The following is a 15,644-nucleotide window of genomic DNA, read 5'->3' as shown; positions in this document are numbered from 1 at the left end:
TATTAACCGAACGATACAAAATGGAGATAGCTAGATAAGAAAGTCAGGTCAAATTGTTGATTTCAACGAAGCATACATCGTTGACCTGAGTCAACTAATTCATATGTGATTCCCGAGATACACAATTTAATCAATCATCATACCAACGTTCACTTTACATTTTCGGGACCCGCAGAATTCGTTGAGCGCGGCTCGCCGTAGCGTAACAGTGCATGGCTCGTAGATGAACTGTGGTGAGACGGCGAGTATTTGTAAGTTGTTGTGAGTGAGAGCATGAGCATGAATGAGTGTGTGTGTGACTTGTTGGTGTTGGCGCCGATGTTGACCCCGTGTGATTATGTCGCGATCGGCAGCCTCGCCTGGTGGACCGAACCACCCACCTGTCCAGGCTCTGGTCGGCTGCCGCAGCTGTGCCCACACAACCAACAACGAGCGCCGACCGGCCGCGCACCACGCAACGGTCACACATGGGGCCGGCCCTGACGAGGTGCTGCGCTCACCGGCTGGAAAGTCAGGCCACAGTCAACCGGAGCAGTACCAGCACATACATCGACACTGCCACAGGCACACAGCGCAAACGGCACACCAAGAGACTTTATTCTAAACGGGTATTAGTAGACAAGTACAGACGCGCGCGTACAACTGATACAGCTAGAAAAAATGACCGGTTCGGGACTGACCAAACACCGGTTGGCCAGTCCCTGACTGGCAAATCAAAAGCCAGCCGACTCGGAACTGACTAATCGGGGGATCGAATGTTACACGACTAGCAGTAGCCAATCAATTGTGATTCGCTCGGAAGCCAGCCAATCAAGGCAGCCCAGCGTTGAATGTCCGCATCCGACCACCCGGGATCCGAACAGTTTTGGCATATCGAGGGTGGCCGAACGGGGATTATCATAAACGACACCTTCCTCAGAAAATCCTCACAGCGCAGTGAAATCTGCTGCGTCCTGAACGGAAAAAGTCTGTTCTGGTGTGAATCCAACGAGAGCTTCCCACCACTGCCCTCAGCAACGCAAAAAGCACCCGAAATGATGACAATCAACACAAAACGGTCGGCGTACCCACGGCTACCACTAACACTTGCGTCCTCTATATCAAACCGACCAAATGACGACACACAGTGGGGAGGAGGCCCGCTCTGGCGGCCGCTCGGACCGGGCATCCTCCTCTGTGTGTATGTGCAGGGGTGAGGGGAGGGGAGGGAGACCTGCCGGGTGGGCGACTACCGTTCTACCGGCCGTGGTCGGCTCAGCCGACTGACACCATGGCCGGCTGCGGGGCCAGCAACGGCTCCGCGCACGGCGCCGGGGCCGCGCCGGCCGCCAGAGGGCCCTCGGCGTCTGGAAACACAGAGGAACCTCGTCAGTCTGAGGGCGCTCAGGAACTTTAGCTCAGGGACAGCACACGAAGTAGTTCAGTACAGAGAGCAAACGGACAGGGAGACCTGCGGCCAGCGACAAGAGGTCAGGGAAAAGAGACAGGGGTGTGGGTTCAGCCCAGCAGACCGGAGAGGTCGGGTCGATTCGGGCCGGATCATACCAATTCAGTCAGATCAGGTAGGATCCGGCGGGGCGGCTGTCCAATCACTCACCGATCGGCTGCATGTAGAGCAGCAGCGCGCCGGCCGGGCCCAGGTAGTAGTAGGGCTGCGGCGGCGGGCTCTCGGCAGGGGGCGGCGGCGGCGCCGGGTCCACAGCCTCGTCCTCGGCGTCCAGGATCTGACGGATCACACGCAGCTGCCGGAGAGCAGGGAGTACACGTCAGACTAACGGAGGTACAGGTACATTCACAGGGCAGCGGGAGAAGTTGTGCGGAAGCCGTGAGGTGACTAAGCTCTAGAATAGTGAATGTTCCAGACTCACTGAAATCGATACAGCTGATATTCGTTGCGATCGCAACGCTTAACGTTTACCGAAAATCTACCATGCAATCTAACTAAAGCTGGCTTTCAATGGACAGCTAGTGTGGCCCAATCATCACACAATGCACAGCCATCATATAATCATCACATCGGGTAAATACAGCTACCAAGAACATTACCTGACAGACGACACATTATCTGCTAAACACCGATCATCACAACTGTCATCGAGATTTCACGTCATTTACTTTAACCACGTCATTTCGACCATTGCATCCCACCTTGATGTTGGGCCATCCGTTGCGGCAGATGCGGAGCGGCGGCGGCGAGGAGGTGGGTGACGGCGGCGGCGTGGGCTCTCCCTCCGACGGCGAGCCCTCGCCCGGCCGGTAGCCGTCGGCGAACCCGACCCGCTTCTCCAAACGGTCCTTACTGCAGGGTGGCGCCGGGGATGGGAAGGTCAGACGACGGGGACAGATACAGGCGGGCATATACGCGACAAGGTCATATGAGCGATGATGTGGTGATATCCCGACCCTGCTGGTATGTGGATTGTGGGGAGATGGGAAATCAAAGCGACACACGCCATGGGACTTGGGAGCACACGGGAAAAAAATCGGGACAAAGATGGCATAGGAACAGCGAAGGAGGGCGATGCAATTAGACGGAAAATCGACGTCATAATTTGATACCTCAGGCACATTTTTGAACATTTTATACAATGACAAAACGTACAGAGCGACTTAAAAAAATGTCAGCTCATCCATCGTATACCATCTACATTATTAGCACTATCTAGCGGGCTGAGATTCATTATTTGGGGCCGCACCTGAACCCGTCAATGACGAGAATGCTGCTGACGGAGTCGGCGGGCGGCAGGGGCACCGGCGGCCGGGGCCGGCTGGGCTCCTCCTGTTGCTCTTCCTCCTCCTCTTCCTCTCCCTCGGCGTCGGAGGCCACGTACTCAGCCGTCTCCATGTCAGGCACCTCAGACATGGCCTCCTGAGGACGGCGGAGGACGGAGACGGGAGGCGTCACGGCCACAGCGGAGGGAACGGAGACGACTACAGGAATACAGACGACCGAGTGGACGACACAGACCGCTGAATAGCTAGGTTACTGAAGCAAAGCGGTGAGAGGACCTACAATCGTAAACACGTAAACTTGAATGAAAATGAGAAGGGCGCTTGGCAAGATCTACGATTGGACTGTTAAAACTACCAGTTTTTAGCTGTAAAAAATGGACACACGTTACACATCCAAGGCAAAGGTTACACATGCCCAAGGAAATAAAAAGACAAAAGCATACACGGCGAGTCAATGGTGCACATCGCACACATCGATTCCACCCGCTGGTCGGGTCTCACCTTGAGCAGTTCCCTGTCTTCGTCATCAGCCCCCGGCAGTGACGGGTCGCCTCCGGCGATAATGGCATCCACTCCCTCCTTCAGCTTTTTCTAAACGCACGACAAAGCAACGGAGTCAATATAGCACGTAAAATTACCGTTAAACTTTGGCCAAATATTTATCAAACCATAAAAACACTGCGCAACAACACACCTCACACAGAACACAAATATGAGAACCGAAGTATGACAAGACGGATATTTGTATTGGAATAACAGAAGATTCTTTTGGCTCAAGAACTGACAGACATGCGTAAAACACCTGGCGCCCGACTGACCTGTCGCTTAGAGAGCTTCCTCGCCCTCTTGGCAATGCTCTCCTCCTCTGGATCGCCCCTTTCTCTCTTCCTCTTCTTCCTCTTTTCCTTCTTTTTCCGCTTGCCCGCCGGCTGGTACATCGGAAAGTACCAGTTGGCCTGCGGAGCCGGCGCCGCTGCCGCCGCCGCTGCCTGCTGCGTCAGCCGGGCCAGCGTCTCAGTGATGTGCTGAACGGTGGCGGACGGCGCGGTAACGGCAGCGGTGGCGGCGACGGGCGTCACCGGCTGGGGCAGCGGCGGCGGCGGCGCAGACATGGGCACGGCCGGCGCCACCGGAGCGGGCGGCGGCGGCGGCGGCGGCGGCGCCGGCGGCGCGGCGGTCGCCACCGGCGGCGGCAGCACCTGCAGCATGTTGCCCACCTGGACGAAGCGCGGCCTGTCGACCGGCGGCGGCGGCAGCGAGAAGTCGGGCTGCGGCGGCGCCGGCGGCGGCACGCCGTGCTCCATCGCCAGTCGTTCGTCCAGCGACAGGCGCTTGGGCGGAGCCGGCGGCGGCGGCGGCGGCGGCTGCGTGCGCGAGTTGATGGCCACATTCCAGAGGTCGTCGTTGAGCCGGTCGTCCGTCAGCTCCGAGTCGCTGATGGTCGAGTCAGCCAGGCTGCGCTGCAGGCTGAAGTCCTTGGAGGGCGGCGGCGGCGGTCCGTCCACGATCGGCACCTGGCGCAGGTTGGAGGACGGCAGCGGGATGTGCTGCAGCGCCGGCGCCAGCTGCTGCTGCTGCTGTGGCGGCGGCGGAGGCCTCTCCGGGTAGCAGGACGGCAGTCGGCTCCAGTCCGGCCCACCCGGCGGACTGCCGGCGCCCGGCGGCGGACTGGCTGAGCGGCGGCGCGGACTCAGCCGCGAGCGCCAGTCAGGACTGCGTGACCTCCTGCCCGGACTGCCGCGGCCGCGTAGCCGCGGACTGCGCGAGCGGCGCGGCGGACTCCAGAGTCGCGCACGTGGACTCCACGAGCGTCGTCCTGGGCTGAGGCGCGTGTGTGACTTCGGGCTGCGCGAGCGACGGCCGGGACTGGTTCGCGACCGGCGAGACGGGCTGCGAGACCAGCGAACTGGACTGCCCCTGGAGCGTGACCTGGCCCCGGGCGACCTGCGACCCGGACTGACCCGGTCTGACCTCGCCCGCGGGCTGCCACGAGACCGAGACCGACTCGGCGACGATCGATGCGGACTGAGGAGGGAGCGCGATCGGGGACTGCCGCGAGACCGCGACTTGGGACTTCTGGAGCGGCGGCTAGGACTTGTCTTGGAACGGGACTTCGGACTTTTGGACCTCCTGCTGGGGCTGGAGCGAGATTTGACCTTGGGACTACGGGATCGTCTACTGGGGCTAGTGCGTGTCTTGGACTTCGGACTGCGAGATCTTCTCGAAGGGCTGGTCCGAGACTTCGACTTGGGGCTGCGAGACCTCCTTGAAGGGCTGGTCCGAGATTTCGACTTGGGACTGCGAGACCTCCTCGAAGGACTGGTCCGAGACTTCGACTTGGGGCTGCGAGACCTCCTTGAAGGGCTGGTCCGAGATTTCGACTTGGGGCTGCGAGACCTCCTCGAAGGGCTCGAACGAGCTTTCGACTTGGGGCTTCGTGACCTTGGTCTAGCAGGACTACTGCGAGACTTAGATTTAGGACTGCGAGAACGTCTAGGACTGCTTCGGGACTTGGACTTGGGACTGCGTGACCTCCGTGAGGGACTTGTCTGGTCCCTCACCTTCGGACTTCGTGAGCGCCTACTTGGACTGCTGCGGGAGCGGGACTTGGCATGGGACACTGCCGTCGGACTGGCGCGAGATCGCGACTTAGGACTGCGCGATCTCCTAGATGGACTTTCACGATCACTTTTCTTCGATTTGGGACTACGCGAGCGTCGCGAGGGACTGCTGCGCGACCTGTACTTGGGACTGCGTGATCGTTTCTCATCTAGATCTCGCGACTGCGAGTGCGATTCGCGGCTTCGCGCCGGGCTTGACCGATGACTATCTCGACTGACGCGACGCTCAGTTGGGCTGGTGGGTCGACCTGATGCGGTGGGCTTCGTCACCCTCTCGGGGCTTTTGAGGTCTGAATGTCGGACTATTCGCTGGGGTGTGGATGAGCTAGACTGGTCGGAGCGCACGTCCTCCAGCAGTTTTCCCGACAAGGCCATGTTCACCTGGTAGTTGGGCGTGAGGCGGACCTCTTTCCGCTCCGTCGGTATCGGAGACTCTGACTCGTGTTGGTCGGCCCACAGTGGCGAAGTCGAGACGGGCACCGCTGCCCCTGTCTCTAATTTCGCCACGTCCTGCGGCGTCTGTCCCCAGCGTGACCGGCGCTTTTCAGTCGGCGAGTCGACGTGCTCCTGCATGTGAACCCGACGCTCCTCCACCAGTGGTGACTGCCAAAGCTGGCCGCTTTCACGCCTTGTCCCTTCTGGGCTGCCAGGCCTGACATCTTCCGGATGAGGTGATGTGTCTTCATCCGCGCTACATACCGGCGGGCCACGTGGAGAGTCGTCCTCTGGGTCCGCGAATGCCCCTAAGGACACCGGTCGGATAGTGCGCTTCGCCACTAACTTGATGCCAAGCCCGATGGGCCGCGGCGGCGACGGCGGCCTCGCTTTAGTGCTAGGTGGCCTTGGTGGCTCGCGCGGCAGCGGCGGCGGTGGAGTCGGCTCCTCTGGACACGGGGGCTTATCTGCTGGTGGCGGGGGCGGCGGGACTTCTGCAGCTTCCGCCGGAAGTGGGATGTCCCCTCCCTCGGCCGGCGGCAGCGGCACGGCGTCCAGGCCACCACTGGGAGGCAGAGGGATCTCATGAGGGACAGGTAGCTCACGTGGGAACACCGCCACCCGGCCAGGCGACGGCGACGGGGACGTGCTGGATGAGATGCGCGTCACGCGCCGCGGAGGGCTCGGCGACAGGCGGATAGCTGTCTGCAGAGAATCTGCCGCAGGGCTACCCGAGAGGTGAATCACGCGCAGTGGAGGGCTCATCAGCGGACTGCCAGCGCGGCGGGGCGGACTGGGCAGTGGACTGCCGCGCCGTCGTACCGGACTGCTGCGGCGCCGACCGGGACTGGGCCGCCGGGGCGACGATCCGCGGCGGCGGCTAGCAGGACTCGGACTGCGCGGGCGTCGGGATGATCCACCTCTGCGGCCGGCCGAGGCGGGCGGGCTGCGCTCGCGACGCTCTCGGCTCGTCCGGTGACGCGGGCTGGGCGAGCGGCGGCTGTGTGGTGAGTGGCTCAGCTTGCTACGCGAAGAGCTGCCCCTGCGCCGCGGCGAAGCCGGGGACCTTTCTCGGTGTCGGGCGGGACTGGGAGAGATGGCCTTTGGCCGAGACGGGCTGGATTTCTGTTGCGAGGAGCCAGATCTCCGCCGCTGTCGGCCGTCCTTGCGCGGCGACTCGCTGCGTCTTCCTGACGATCGGCTAGTAGGACGCTTCTCCGTGGTCCTCACTACTCGCTCCTCGCTGCGGGGACTGGGCTCGCGGGCTAGCGGTCGCGGAGCGGCTACCACCGCCGGTATTGGTGGGGCCAGCGGCGGCGCACTGGGCCGCTCTGGTTCCACCTGAGACCCTGTCTCTGGCCGCGCCGGCTCCGGGCTCGGGCTGCGCTGAGGCGACGTGGGCGACGTCGGATCATACGGCGAGCTGGGTGACGTCGGGTCGTACGGGGAAGAACCGTGTGCGGTCTCAGACGTAAGCTCCTGACTCAGCCCAGCCAGGGCTGGCTGCGGCTGGGGCTGTGGTTCTGGCATGACAGGTTCGGGAACATCAGTAAAACGGCGACGGGGTCGAGGCGGGGTAGGTTGTGCCGGCGGCTCCTGCGCGACAGCAGTGGACGTTACACTAACGGGAGCACTGGCAGCAACGGTGTTGGGTTGAATCTCTGACAGCGGTGACGGTGAGCGAGCAAACATCTCAGATGGCGAGTACCGGTCCCCTGAGGCCGGACGGTCCGGCTGGTCGTGAACCATAGCTGCCGAACCTGCTCGATCCGGACGGTGCGGAGGCGACGGGGACGGGTCAGGCCCGAGACCGACTGGCGAGCGGGGCACCCGCGGTGGTGGTATCGGCTCCTCCTCATCGCTGGCCGGCGGCGGCGAGGGCGTGGCACCGAAGTCAAACTCCTCCTCGAGGTTGTACGGCCGCTGCTGATTGTCGGGCGTCGGAGTGCCTAGCCCCGATGAGCTTGACCCCTGTTCTGTTGACAGCAAGCCACTCGGCTGCATCCGGGCCTCAGAGCCCAGCAGGCCGCTGGGTGCCGCCAGCAGGTTGTCGCTGACACGGGGACCACCCGGAGGCGTGTCGGCTGCGTCCAGCAGCCCACTCGGCGCCAGGTCACGCGCCAGCAGTGGCGTGTCAGCCAGGCTCTCCACGGAGTCACTGCGACTGTCGCGGCGGCGCCGTTTGTGTGACGAGTGCCGCTCTTGCTGGCGGTCGCTCCTGGACGAGTCCCGACCCTGCCGTCCTGAGTCACGGTCGTCCCGGCGCGAGCGCTTCCGCCCGCTGCTGTCGCCGCCTGCGCCCGCTCCGCCCTCAGAGTCGGAGTCGTCACTGGAGCCGGACGTGTCACGTTTCCGAGAGTGGCTCTTCTTCTTTTTCTTCTTCTTGGACTTCTTCTTTTTCTTTTTTGATGATTCTTCTTCGGTATCAGAGTCTGATTTTTCATCCTTCTTTTTCTTCTTCTTGGAGCGATGTTTCCGCTTGGACTTTTCGTCGGCTTCGTCGTCAGAATCTGAGTCCGTGTCGGAGCCGCCTTTCTTGTGCTTCTTTTTCTTCTTCTTTTTCTTACTTCCGTGGTCATCCTCATCAGATTCGTCGTCGTTATGTTTAGCTTTCTTACTCTTCTTACTCTTTTTCCGCTTCTTGTGCTTCTCATCGTCGGAGCCAACAGACTCCTTGGCCTTACTCTTTTTCAGAGACGCATCCTTCGCCTTAGCCTTGTTTGCCTTTCGGTCTGCCGCCATAACTTCATTCCGATAGCTCTCCTCGTCATCTGATTCGTCGCCACTGCGGTCCGATAGTTTCTTCGGAGATGGCTTTTCACGCGAGCGCTCGCGTTCCTTCTCCTTGTCCTTCCGCTTCCGGTCTCCGTCAGCGTCAACGGTTTTATATTTACCCCGATCGCGTTCCTCACTTCGATCAGATTCCTTCTGTCTTTCCGAGCCGTCAACACTAGCTCTTTCCTTCTTGGAGCTTCCTTCTCTCTCCTTCCTTCTTTCACGTCGGGAATGACTTTCATCTTCCGGTTCCTTCGACCTTCGGCTGCGTTTGTCACTATCAGCGCCCGTTTTTTCATCGATTTCGTCTCGATTATCCTTCTTTTTCTTACCATCATCCACGTCCATCTTCTCATGCTTCTTTCGAGAGTCGTCCCCGATAGGGTCGCGGCGATCATCCCCCCTTTCCTCGCGGCGATCGTCTCCCTTTCTACTCCTCCTGTCATCGCTTGTGTCTCTGTTCCTTTCCTTTCTACTTCTGTCATCACTTGCGTCCCTGTTCCTTTCCTTTCTACTCATTCTGTCATCACCTGTGTCCTTGCTCCTATCCTTTCTGCTCCTTTCATCACTTGCATCCCTTTTTCGGCTGGACTCGTATGGACTATCGTCCTTTGGCTTACGAGCCTGTCTGTCGTCACTGGTATCGCGCTTGGATTGACGGTTGTCAGTGCCTGTCGATTCTTCCCTTGATCGCGATGCTACATCGTGAGGGCTATCTCTTCTCTTCCGACTGGCTCTGTCACCGTCAGTCCCTTTCTTCTCGCGGCGATCATCGTCAACTGGGTCGTCATCCTTTCTCCGTTTATCACCTTTGTCTTTTCTTTTACGGCTTGGTTCTTCATCAACGCTCTTCATAGATACATCAAGCTCCTCTTTCTCGCGCATGTCCACTTTTTTAGTGCTATCGTCCCTCCTCTTACTACTCTTTTCTTCCCCAAAACTGTCCTTTCTCTTTCGGCTCACCTCTTCCGCAACACTGTCCTGTGTCTTCCGGCTTGCTCCATCACCAGCACTATCCTTCCTCTTCCGGTTCGCCTCCTCACCAACGCTCTCCTTCCTCTTTCGATTCGCCTCCTCACCAACACTTTCCTTCCTCTTCCGGCTCCCAGCCTCGACAACACTGTCATTGCCTTTGTGACCCAGCTCGTCAACACTGCTGTCCCTTTTCAGCTTCACCTCACCTCCTGTACTATCCTTCCTCGCCCGTTTGTCTGTCTCCTTTTCCATCTCCTTCTTCATCCGCAGCATCTCCTCTTCCACCTCCCTACTGATGGCGCTGCTGATGTCGCCAGTCATCTCAGAGTCCTCTCCATTGGTCGAGCTCCGCTGTCTCCTGGCCCGTTTCTCCGGAGGCGGTGCGCTGGCGACAGCTGAGTCCGGCGCAGTGCTGACCTCTGCGGTCTGCGGTAGGTCGTCGGCTGTCGACGAGGTCACCTCCATCGGCTGCTCGGAGCTGGTCGGCTCCTGGCCGCCGTCTGGCTCCATGGCCGCTGCGGCGCCGTTCTGTTGCGCCCCCTTCTCGGCCGGCTCAGTGTCATCGTCCCATTTGGAGCGCTCGTGCGAGGGCGGCTCGTCGTCGGCAGCGGTCAGCGCTCGCGAGAACCAGGGCTGCTCTTTGGCCGGCTCGGAAGGCAGCGCCGCAGCCGCGCTCGGCTCCGTCCGCTCCATCACGGCCAGCATATCACGGCGACGCGGTTCGTCACAATCGGCCAGCACGGCCTTGCGCGTCTTGATGCGCGAAAACACACGCAGACTGGGCGCATACGTCAGGTGCGGCCGCGCCTTGGTCGTCTTGACTGTCTCGCGAGGGAACTCCAGAGCGCGAGAGCGGCCAACGACACTGACATACACGATCATGCGGTCATCGTAATCGGGTCTCAGCAGCGGCGGCTCTGGCGACGGCGACGACAGGCGCCCGTCGGAGCTGGAGTCCGAGGAGTGTCGCCGTCGCCGCCGACGCCGGTGCGCGTCGCGGTCGTCCTTGTCGCGTCGTTTGCGCCGAATCAGCTCGGTGCGGATGTTGCGGATATCGTCTGGCTGGTATCCGCCCTCCTTGTACTCCTGCCAGGAGACGGGCAGTGCGGTGGGCCGCGGCGGCGGCTCCGGAGTGCGGGTGTGCTGACTCCCATCTGTAGCAGCCGGTGGCTCGGTGGCCGGCGGGGCCGGCAGTACAGCTGCCACCATCCGCTGCAGCTGCGGCTGGGAGCTGGAGGCGGAAGCCGGCACGCTCGCTGGGGCGGCGGCCTCTTGCGCGGCGGCCGCTACCGCCGCCGCCTCCACGGCAGCCTCGGCGTTGGCTTTCTCCTGGGCCTCTACCACGTATCGGTTACGAGGGGGCGCCATGGCTGCCAGCGAGGCCATCGAGGCCATGATGGTGGTCGGGTCGCCCAGGATAACACCCGCAGTCGTCGGCAGGATGTTGCCCAGCTGAAGCGTCTCCTTGAGCTCCTCTTCCTCGCGTTTTATCTGTTCAATCAGGAGAGGACTGCGCTCGCGCTTCTTTCGCCGGCGCTCCTCCTCCTCCGCGGCGGCGCTGGCCGTCTTGACCGGCTTGGGCGCTGGTGGCGCCTTCTTGGGCGCACCCTGCTTGGCAGCGGCGAACGCCAGCAGCCGCTTCTTGGCCTGTTCCTTGCCGAGCACGGGCGGCAGCCGCTTCAGCACGTTGGGCGCGATCTGCGACACCGAGGAGGGTGGCGCTGCGGGCGCCTCGTCCGCCGGCGCGGCCGGGGGCGCTGCTGGGGCGGCCGCGGACGCCGGTGTGATCTCGTCCATGCCACTGTCGCTGTCGTACATGGCACTGGGCGAGTAAGGTCTGTAAAACAACACAGGAACAAATTAAAAGGGACAGTGGTCTGCATACCTACATCATATACAAGGTGCATGAAAACACATCTTGCATAACGAATGTATTGGAATCTACCAGTCGTATCATTATCAAAGATATTCGATCAGCACTATTTTCAGGATATTCTCCAACAAGATCAGCGAATATTTCTTCTAAATAATTCATCGCCGATACTGATAATGCAGTATGTTCTCACCTGTCATCCTGCTGCTGTTGCAGCTGCTGCGGTAGTGGCAAGGCGGTGGTCGGCGGCAGAATGGGCGTGACTGGGGCGGGGCGCAACTGGAGCGGCGCCATCAGTGAAGGGATACCCGACGGACCGGTGGGCACAGATGCCATCAGCGGCGGCGCCGACGGCATCAGTGGGGAGCTCGCCGGCATGGCGGGCGGCGGCACCGACTGCACGAGCGGCGGCGCCGTCTGCACTGCCGGCGGTGCGGTGGATATGAGCGGCGGAGCGCCCGAGAGGTGCGGCGGGATCGGCGGCGGCACCTGAGACATCAGCGCCACCGGTGGCACGCCCGGCGGCGGCTGATGGAAGTTGGGAGGCGGCAGGCCAATGGGCAGCGGCAGCAGGCCGTCCCCCGACGGCGGCGGCCCGGACAAAGACGGCGGCGGCCCAGAGACGGGCGGCGGCGGTCCGGTGACTGGTGGCAGAGGCCCAGAGACGGGCGGCGGCGGCCCGGAGACGGGCGGCGGCGGCCCGGAGACGGGCGGCAGAGGCCCAGAGACGGGCGGCGGCGGCCCGGAGACGGGCAGTGGCACCGCTGTGCTCGGGGGCAGGGGTCCCGTGCCGGCCGCCGGCGGTGGAGGTGGCGGCGACGGCGGCAACGGGATGTCCTCACCCGGCAAAGGGATGTCCATCTTCTGAAATAAAATATGGTGCTGTTAAGCCATATGCTGGTGGAGGCAATACCAATATGTTGGCTGTTTAAAGAAATGAGCTTAACAAATGCTTTAAAATCTTACAGTTCAGTTACAGACATACTTGAAAGGCAGACACTTCTTGTTTATGCTTTCTATGCTGCCTAGTGAACAGTTTAAAAAGCAGGAACCTTACCTGCAAGCATGAAAAGCATTCGCTTGGGGAGGTGGAAATGTACTAGAACCTTGAATTATGGACAGAATCAAACATATAACTGAAAAGGCCCAAATGTCTGTGTGCAAGACAATTTATTGCACATTAAATATAAATATAAATGACACTGTGGGGATGCTGAGATATAGGATACACATGCAGACAAGCACAAATAATCTAAAAATTTGATACAGTATGCTGATGCAGGTAGACTTAAACCCACTAATGATATTTAAATAGCCAGACATATGCACAAATTCGCCATCTTTTACTCTTAGACCTCAAATTAAAGAGCCTATAGAGGCTACGGATAGCAGATCTCCAGCCACAATGTTGTGCAGGAGTAGGTATGTATTGTATATGTATCATGTAGTGCAGGTACATAATGAAGAAGCCAAAGGTATGCCAACCCAACAAACACACATAACCACCAATATGCAAGCAGGTGTTTGTATGTCCAGGAAAACTATTAGGCTACATCTACTTTACTCACTCTCCAGAGAAACCAGAGAAATTGAAAAATATAAAACATGAAAGGAAGGAACACATCCTCATTCCTCTTTAACTTAAAAAGTGCACCACACATCAACATTTACAATACTTTTTACACATACATTTTTAAGTAATACCCAACCACATGCTAAATCAGGCAAGGTTACATTAGGTAAGATAAGGTAGTTAGATTAAGTTCCATTAATTCTGCTTGTTGTGTAGGTACATATTTTCAAGCAAATAATGGCATCAGGCATGAAAAATTATCAGTAGTAGTAAAGCAGACGCCACACTTCTTTTTCAACCAAGTAGATGCGCTTTACCCAGAGATGTACAGCCCACCGCTAAAGTAATGTAGGGTTTTACCAATCTCAACGGTTGGCTTTGACTGGCGATTGTTTAATGCGGAGTGATCGAAAAGAAGATGTCAATAGCTAAAGTTGCAGCTGCAAGGGTGACGATACATATAAGCTACATTCAAAGTTTCATTGTAGTCTGGCTAATCGTTCCTAAACTTCAGAAGCAGAACATACCCATGCCTGAAACCCCACATTACTTCTGCTGTGGACTGTACCTAGGCTGTAGATTTGTAGGTTTTAGGTTGTATGTTGTAGCTTATAGGTTGTAGGTTTTAATATAGCTTAGGTTAGGTTAGGTCAGGTTAAGTTATGTTTGTGCATATTGGTTTGGTTAGAAAGAAGCACATCTAGGCATAGTGCCCCTCCTTGGTTGTAAAAAGAAGTGTGACACCTGCTTTAATACTTCCCAATTTTTCAGGTTGGTATATGGTTTATGACATATGGTGTGGTTTTTATTCAATTTTTAGCCCAGGGCCTGATTTCATAAAGTGAGTCCATAACTTACGCCAGTTTTTGGTCTTGTATTGCAAGTGCATGTTAAGTGATAAATTGATTTCCCCTTCTCCCTTCTGTTCTTCCTTGCAAGATAAATAAATTCAACAATTCAAACTATCATTATCTCTTCACATGCACTTGCAATACAAGACCAAAAACTGGCGTAAGTTATGGACTCGCTTTATGAAACGAGGCCCAGGAAGCAAATGAAAAAGGGCAATTGTATCAACAGCGTCACAATAGTCCACTCGGACGTAATATATACTAATACCAGGCAATTACCAACTGTTCAATGAATAAGATTCGATTCAGAAAAAAAATATATTTCTCACATTCCAAAATAAAATGTTCGCTTCAAATTTTGGCGACAATTTATTTTCATAATGGTAGGTATTGGGTACCTAATGGGCCTAACTATGACATTATTGCATCAATGCATCAGCAAACAAACGTCTTGTTTACTCACTTGTATCTGATGAAAGGTGAAGAATTACTCCTTGGAATATCTTATTGAGAATTCAACCTTCTTCTGCCACGGAGTTCGACAATGACAAGGCATGGAACCGGCAACAGCATTACGGACGATCTAAGGCTACAACCAACCAATCCATGATCCCAAACTCAGACTCAATAGCCAAAGGCTCGATGAAAATGGTTTTAGCATTAAATATGCCAGTTGGCCATATAGCTTATAAGCAAAATAAATCGAACGATGTATCTCAGCTCTACTTTGGGAAAAATATCGCCACAGGCCACAAGTAGTGCGTGCCCAGCGAAGCGTTTACATCGTACATGAGATTGTGAGTGATTTGTGAGCAGACTTTCCAGTGACGTTTTGTCAGCCAATGAGCAAAGAGTATGTATGACCTCAACTGCTAGCAAACAATCGTGAACCACTTTTCGGGGCTTTCAGTTTCTAGCAATGGCAATATGATTTAAATTAGAATTATTAAGTTATATTTGATAGGGTAAAAATGGTTCAAAATAAGAAAATGGGTGTCTAAAGTGAGAATCGATGACGTCATTTTACAAAGTATTTCAGCAACGAGCACTAAGAATTTAGGGCGACATATCCCAGCGCATTAGCGGCTGGTGGCGCAGGCTACGCGTGTCGGGTTCTTCTTATCATCTGGGTAGTCCGTGTCAATCCGGGTTCGATTCCCGAGCAGGACCACAATATGTAAAAATACTGGCAGGACACTATATACGGCCTTGGGCAGGACCAAGGCCGTCCCTATAGGTTATATCAAAGATCATGAGAGTTTCGGTTGGCACTTGGTCTGCATACTGGAATGGATGCGTCGAGCCAGTGGGCTCATTACGGCTCAAATGCCCCGCCTTCTATGCTGTCTGATGTGACTGTCTTTAGGGGTCCCGTCCCCATGACAGCCTGATGAAAACTGAAAGGGCCCTGCCATTGCTTGAGAGGAATATTGTTAGCCTGATTTGGGAGTGATTCCTGATAGGCCCCTGGCTAACCTGAAAAACCCCTGACTAGCTCGACTGGCTAATGAAAGGCCCTTGGCTAGCGGCCTAAAAGGTTCCTGCCTCCTGGATATCATGAAGCAGGGAGGTTCCTGACCAGCTTGGCATGCCTCTGGCTAGCCTGAAAGGCACCTGGCTAGCCTGACAGGCCCCTGGGCTCTCATTTTGGTGCTGGAGGTCCGTATATCGGGCTCGTGTATCGGGCCTATCGAGAAAGGACGGTGGTTGTCTGGGACAAGTTCCGGCTGAATTGTTGGGTCAGTTTCGGTGGGCAACAGTCCACGGTATGACACACGGACCCAGCGTCTGACGTTGCCCGCGCCCGG

The 15,644-nt window shown here is 57.3% G+C and overlaps 1 protein-coding gene across 1 annotated transcript; it reads right to left on the bottom strand.

Annotated features, from left to right (window-relative positions):
* Nucleotides 1-576: 576 nt before the first annotated feature.
* Nucleotides 577-14,803, bottom strand: LOC122383403 (serine/arginine repetitive matrix protein 2-like). Its single transcript, XM_043369760.1, has 8 exons — nt 14,300-14,803; nt 11,606-12,276; nt 3,552-11,376; nt 3,235-3,324; nt 2,697-2,869; nt 2,149-2,299; nt 1,598-1,742; nt 577-1,346 (listed from the first exon to the last, which is right to left on the bottom strand). Exons 2-8 carry the CDS (start codon nt 12,271-12,273, stop codon nt 1,255-1,257), a joined length of 9,144 nt encoding a protein of 3,047 aa, XP_043225695.1. The 5' UTR covers nt 12,274-12,276; nt 14,300-14,803; the 3' UTR covers nt 577-1,254.
* Nucleotides 14,804-15,644: the final 841 nt, after the last annotated feature.

This window comes from Amphibalanus amphitrite, unplaced genomic scaffold, assembly GCF_019059575.1.
Source record: "Amphibalanus amphitrite isolate SeventyFive unplaced genomic scaffold, NRLGWU_Aamphi_draft 000163F_arrow, whole genome shotgun sequence".
NCBI classification, from domain to species: domain Eukaryota; kingdom Metazoa; phylum Arthropoda; class Thecostraca; order Balanomorpha; family Balanidae; genus Amphibalanus; species Amphibalanus amphitrite.
This window is presented reverse-complemented; position numbering and strand designations above follow the sequence as displayed.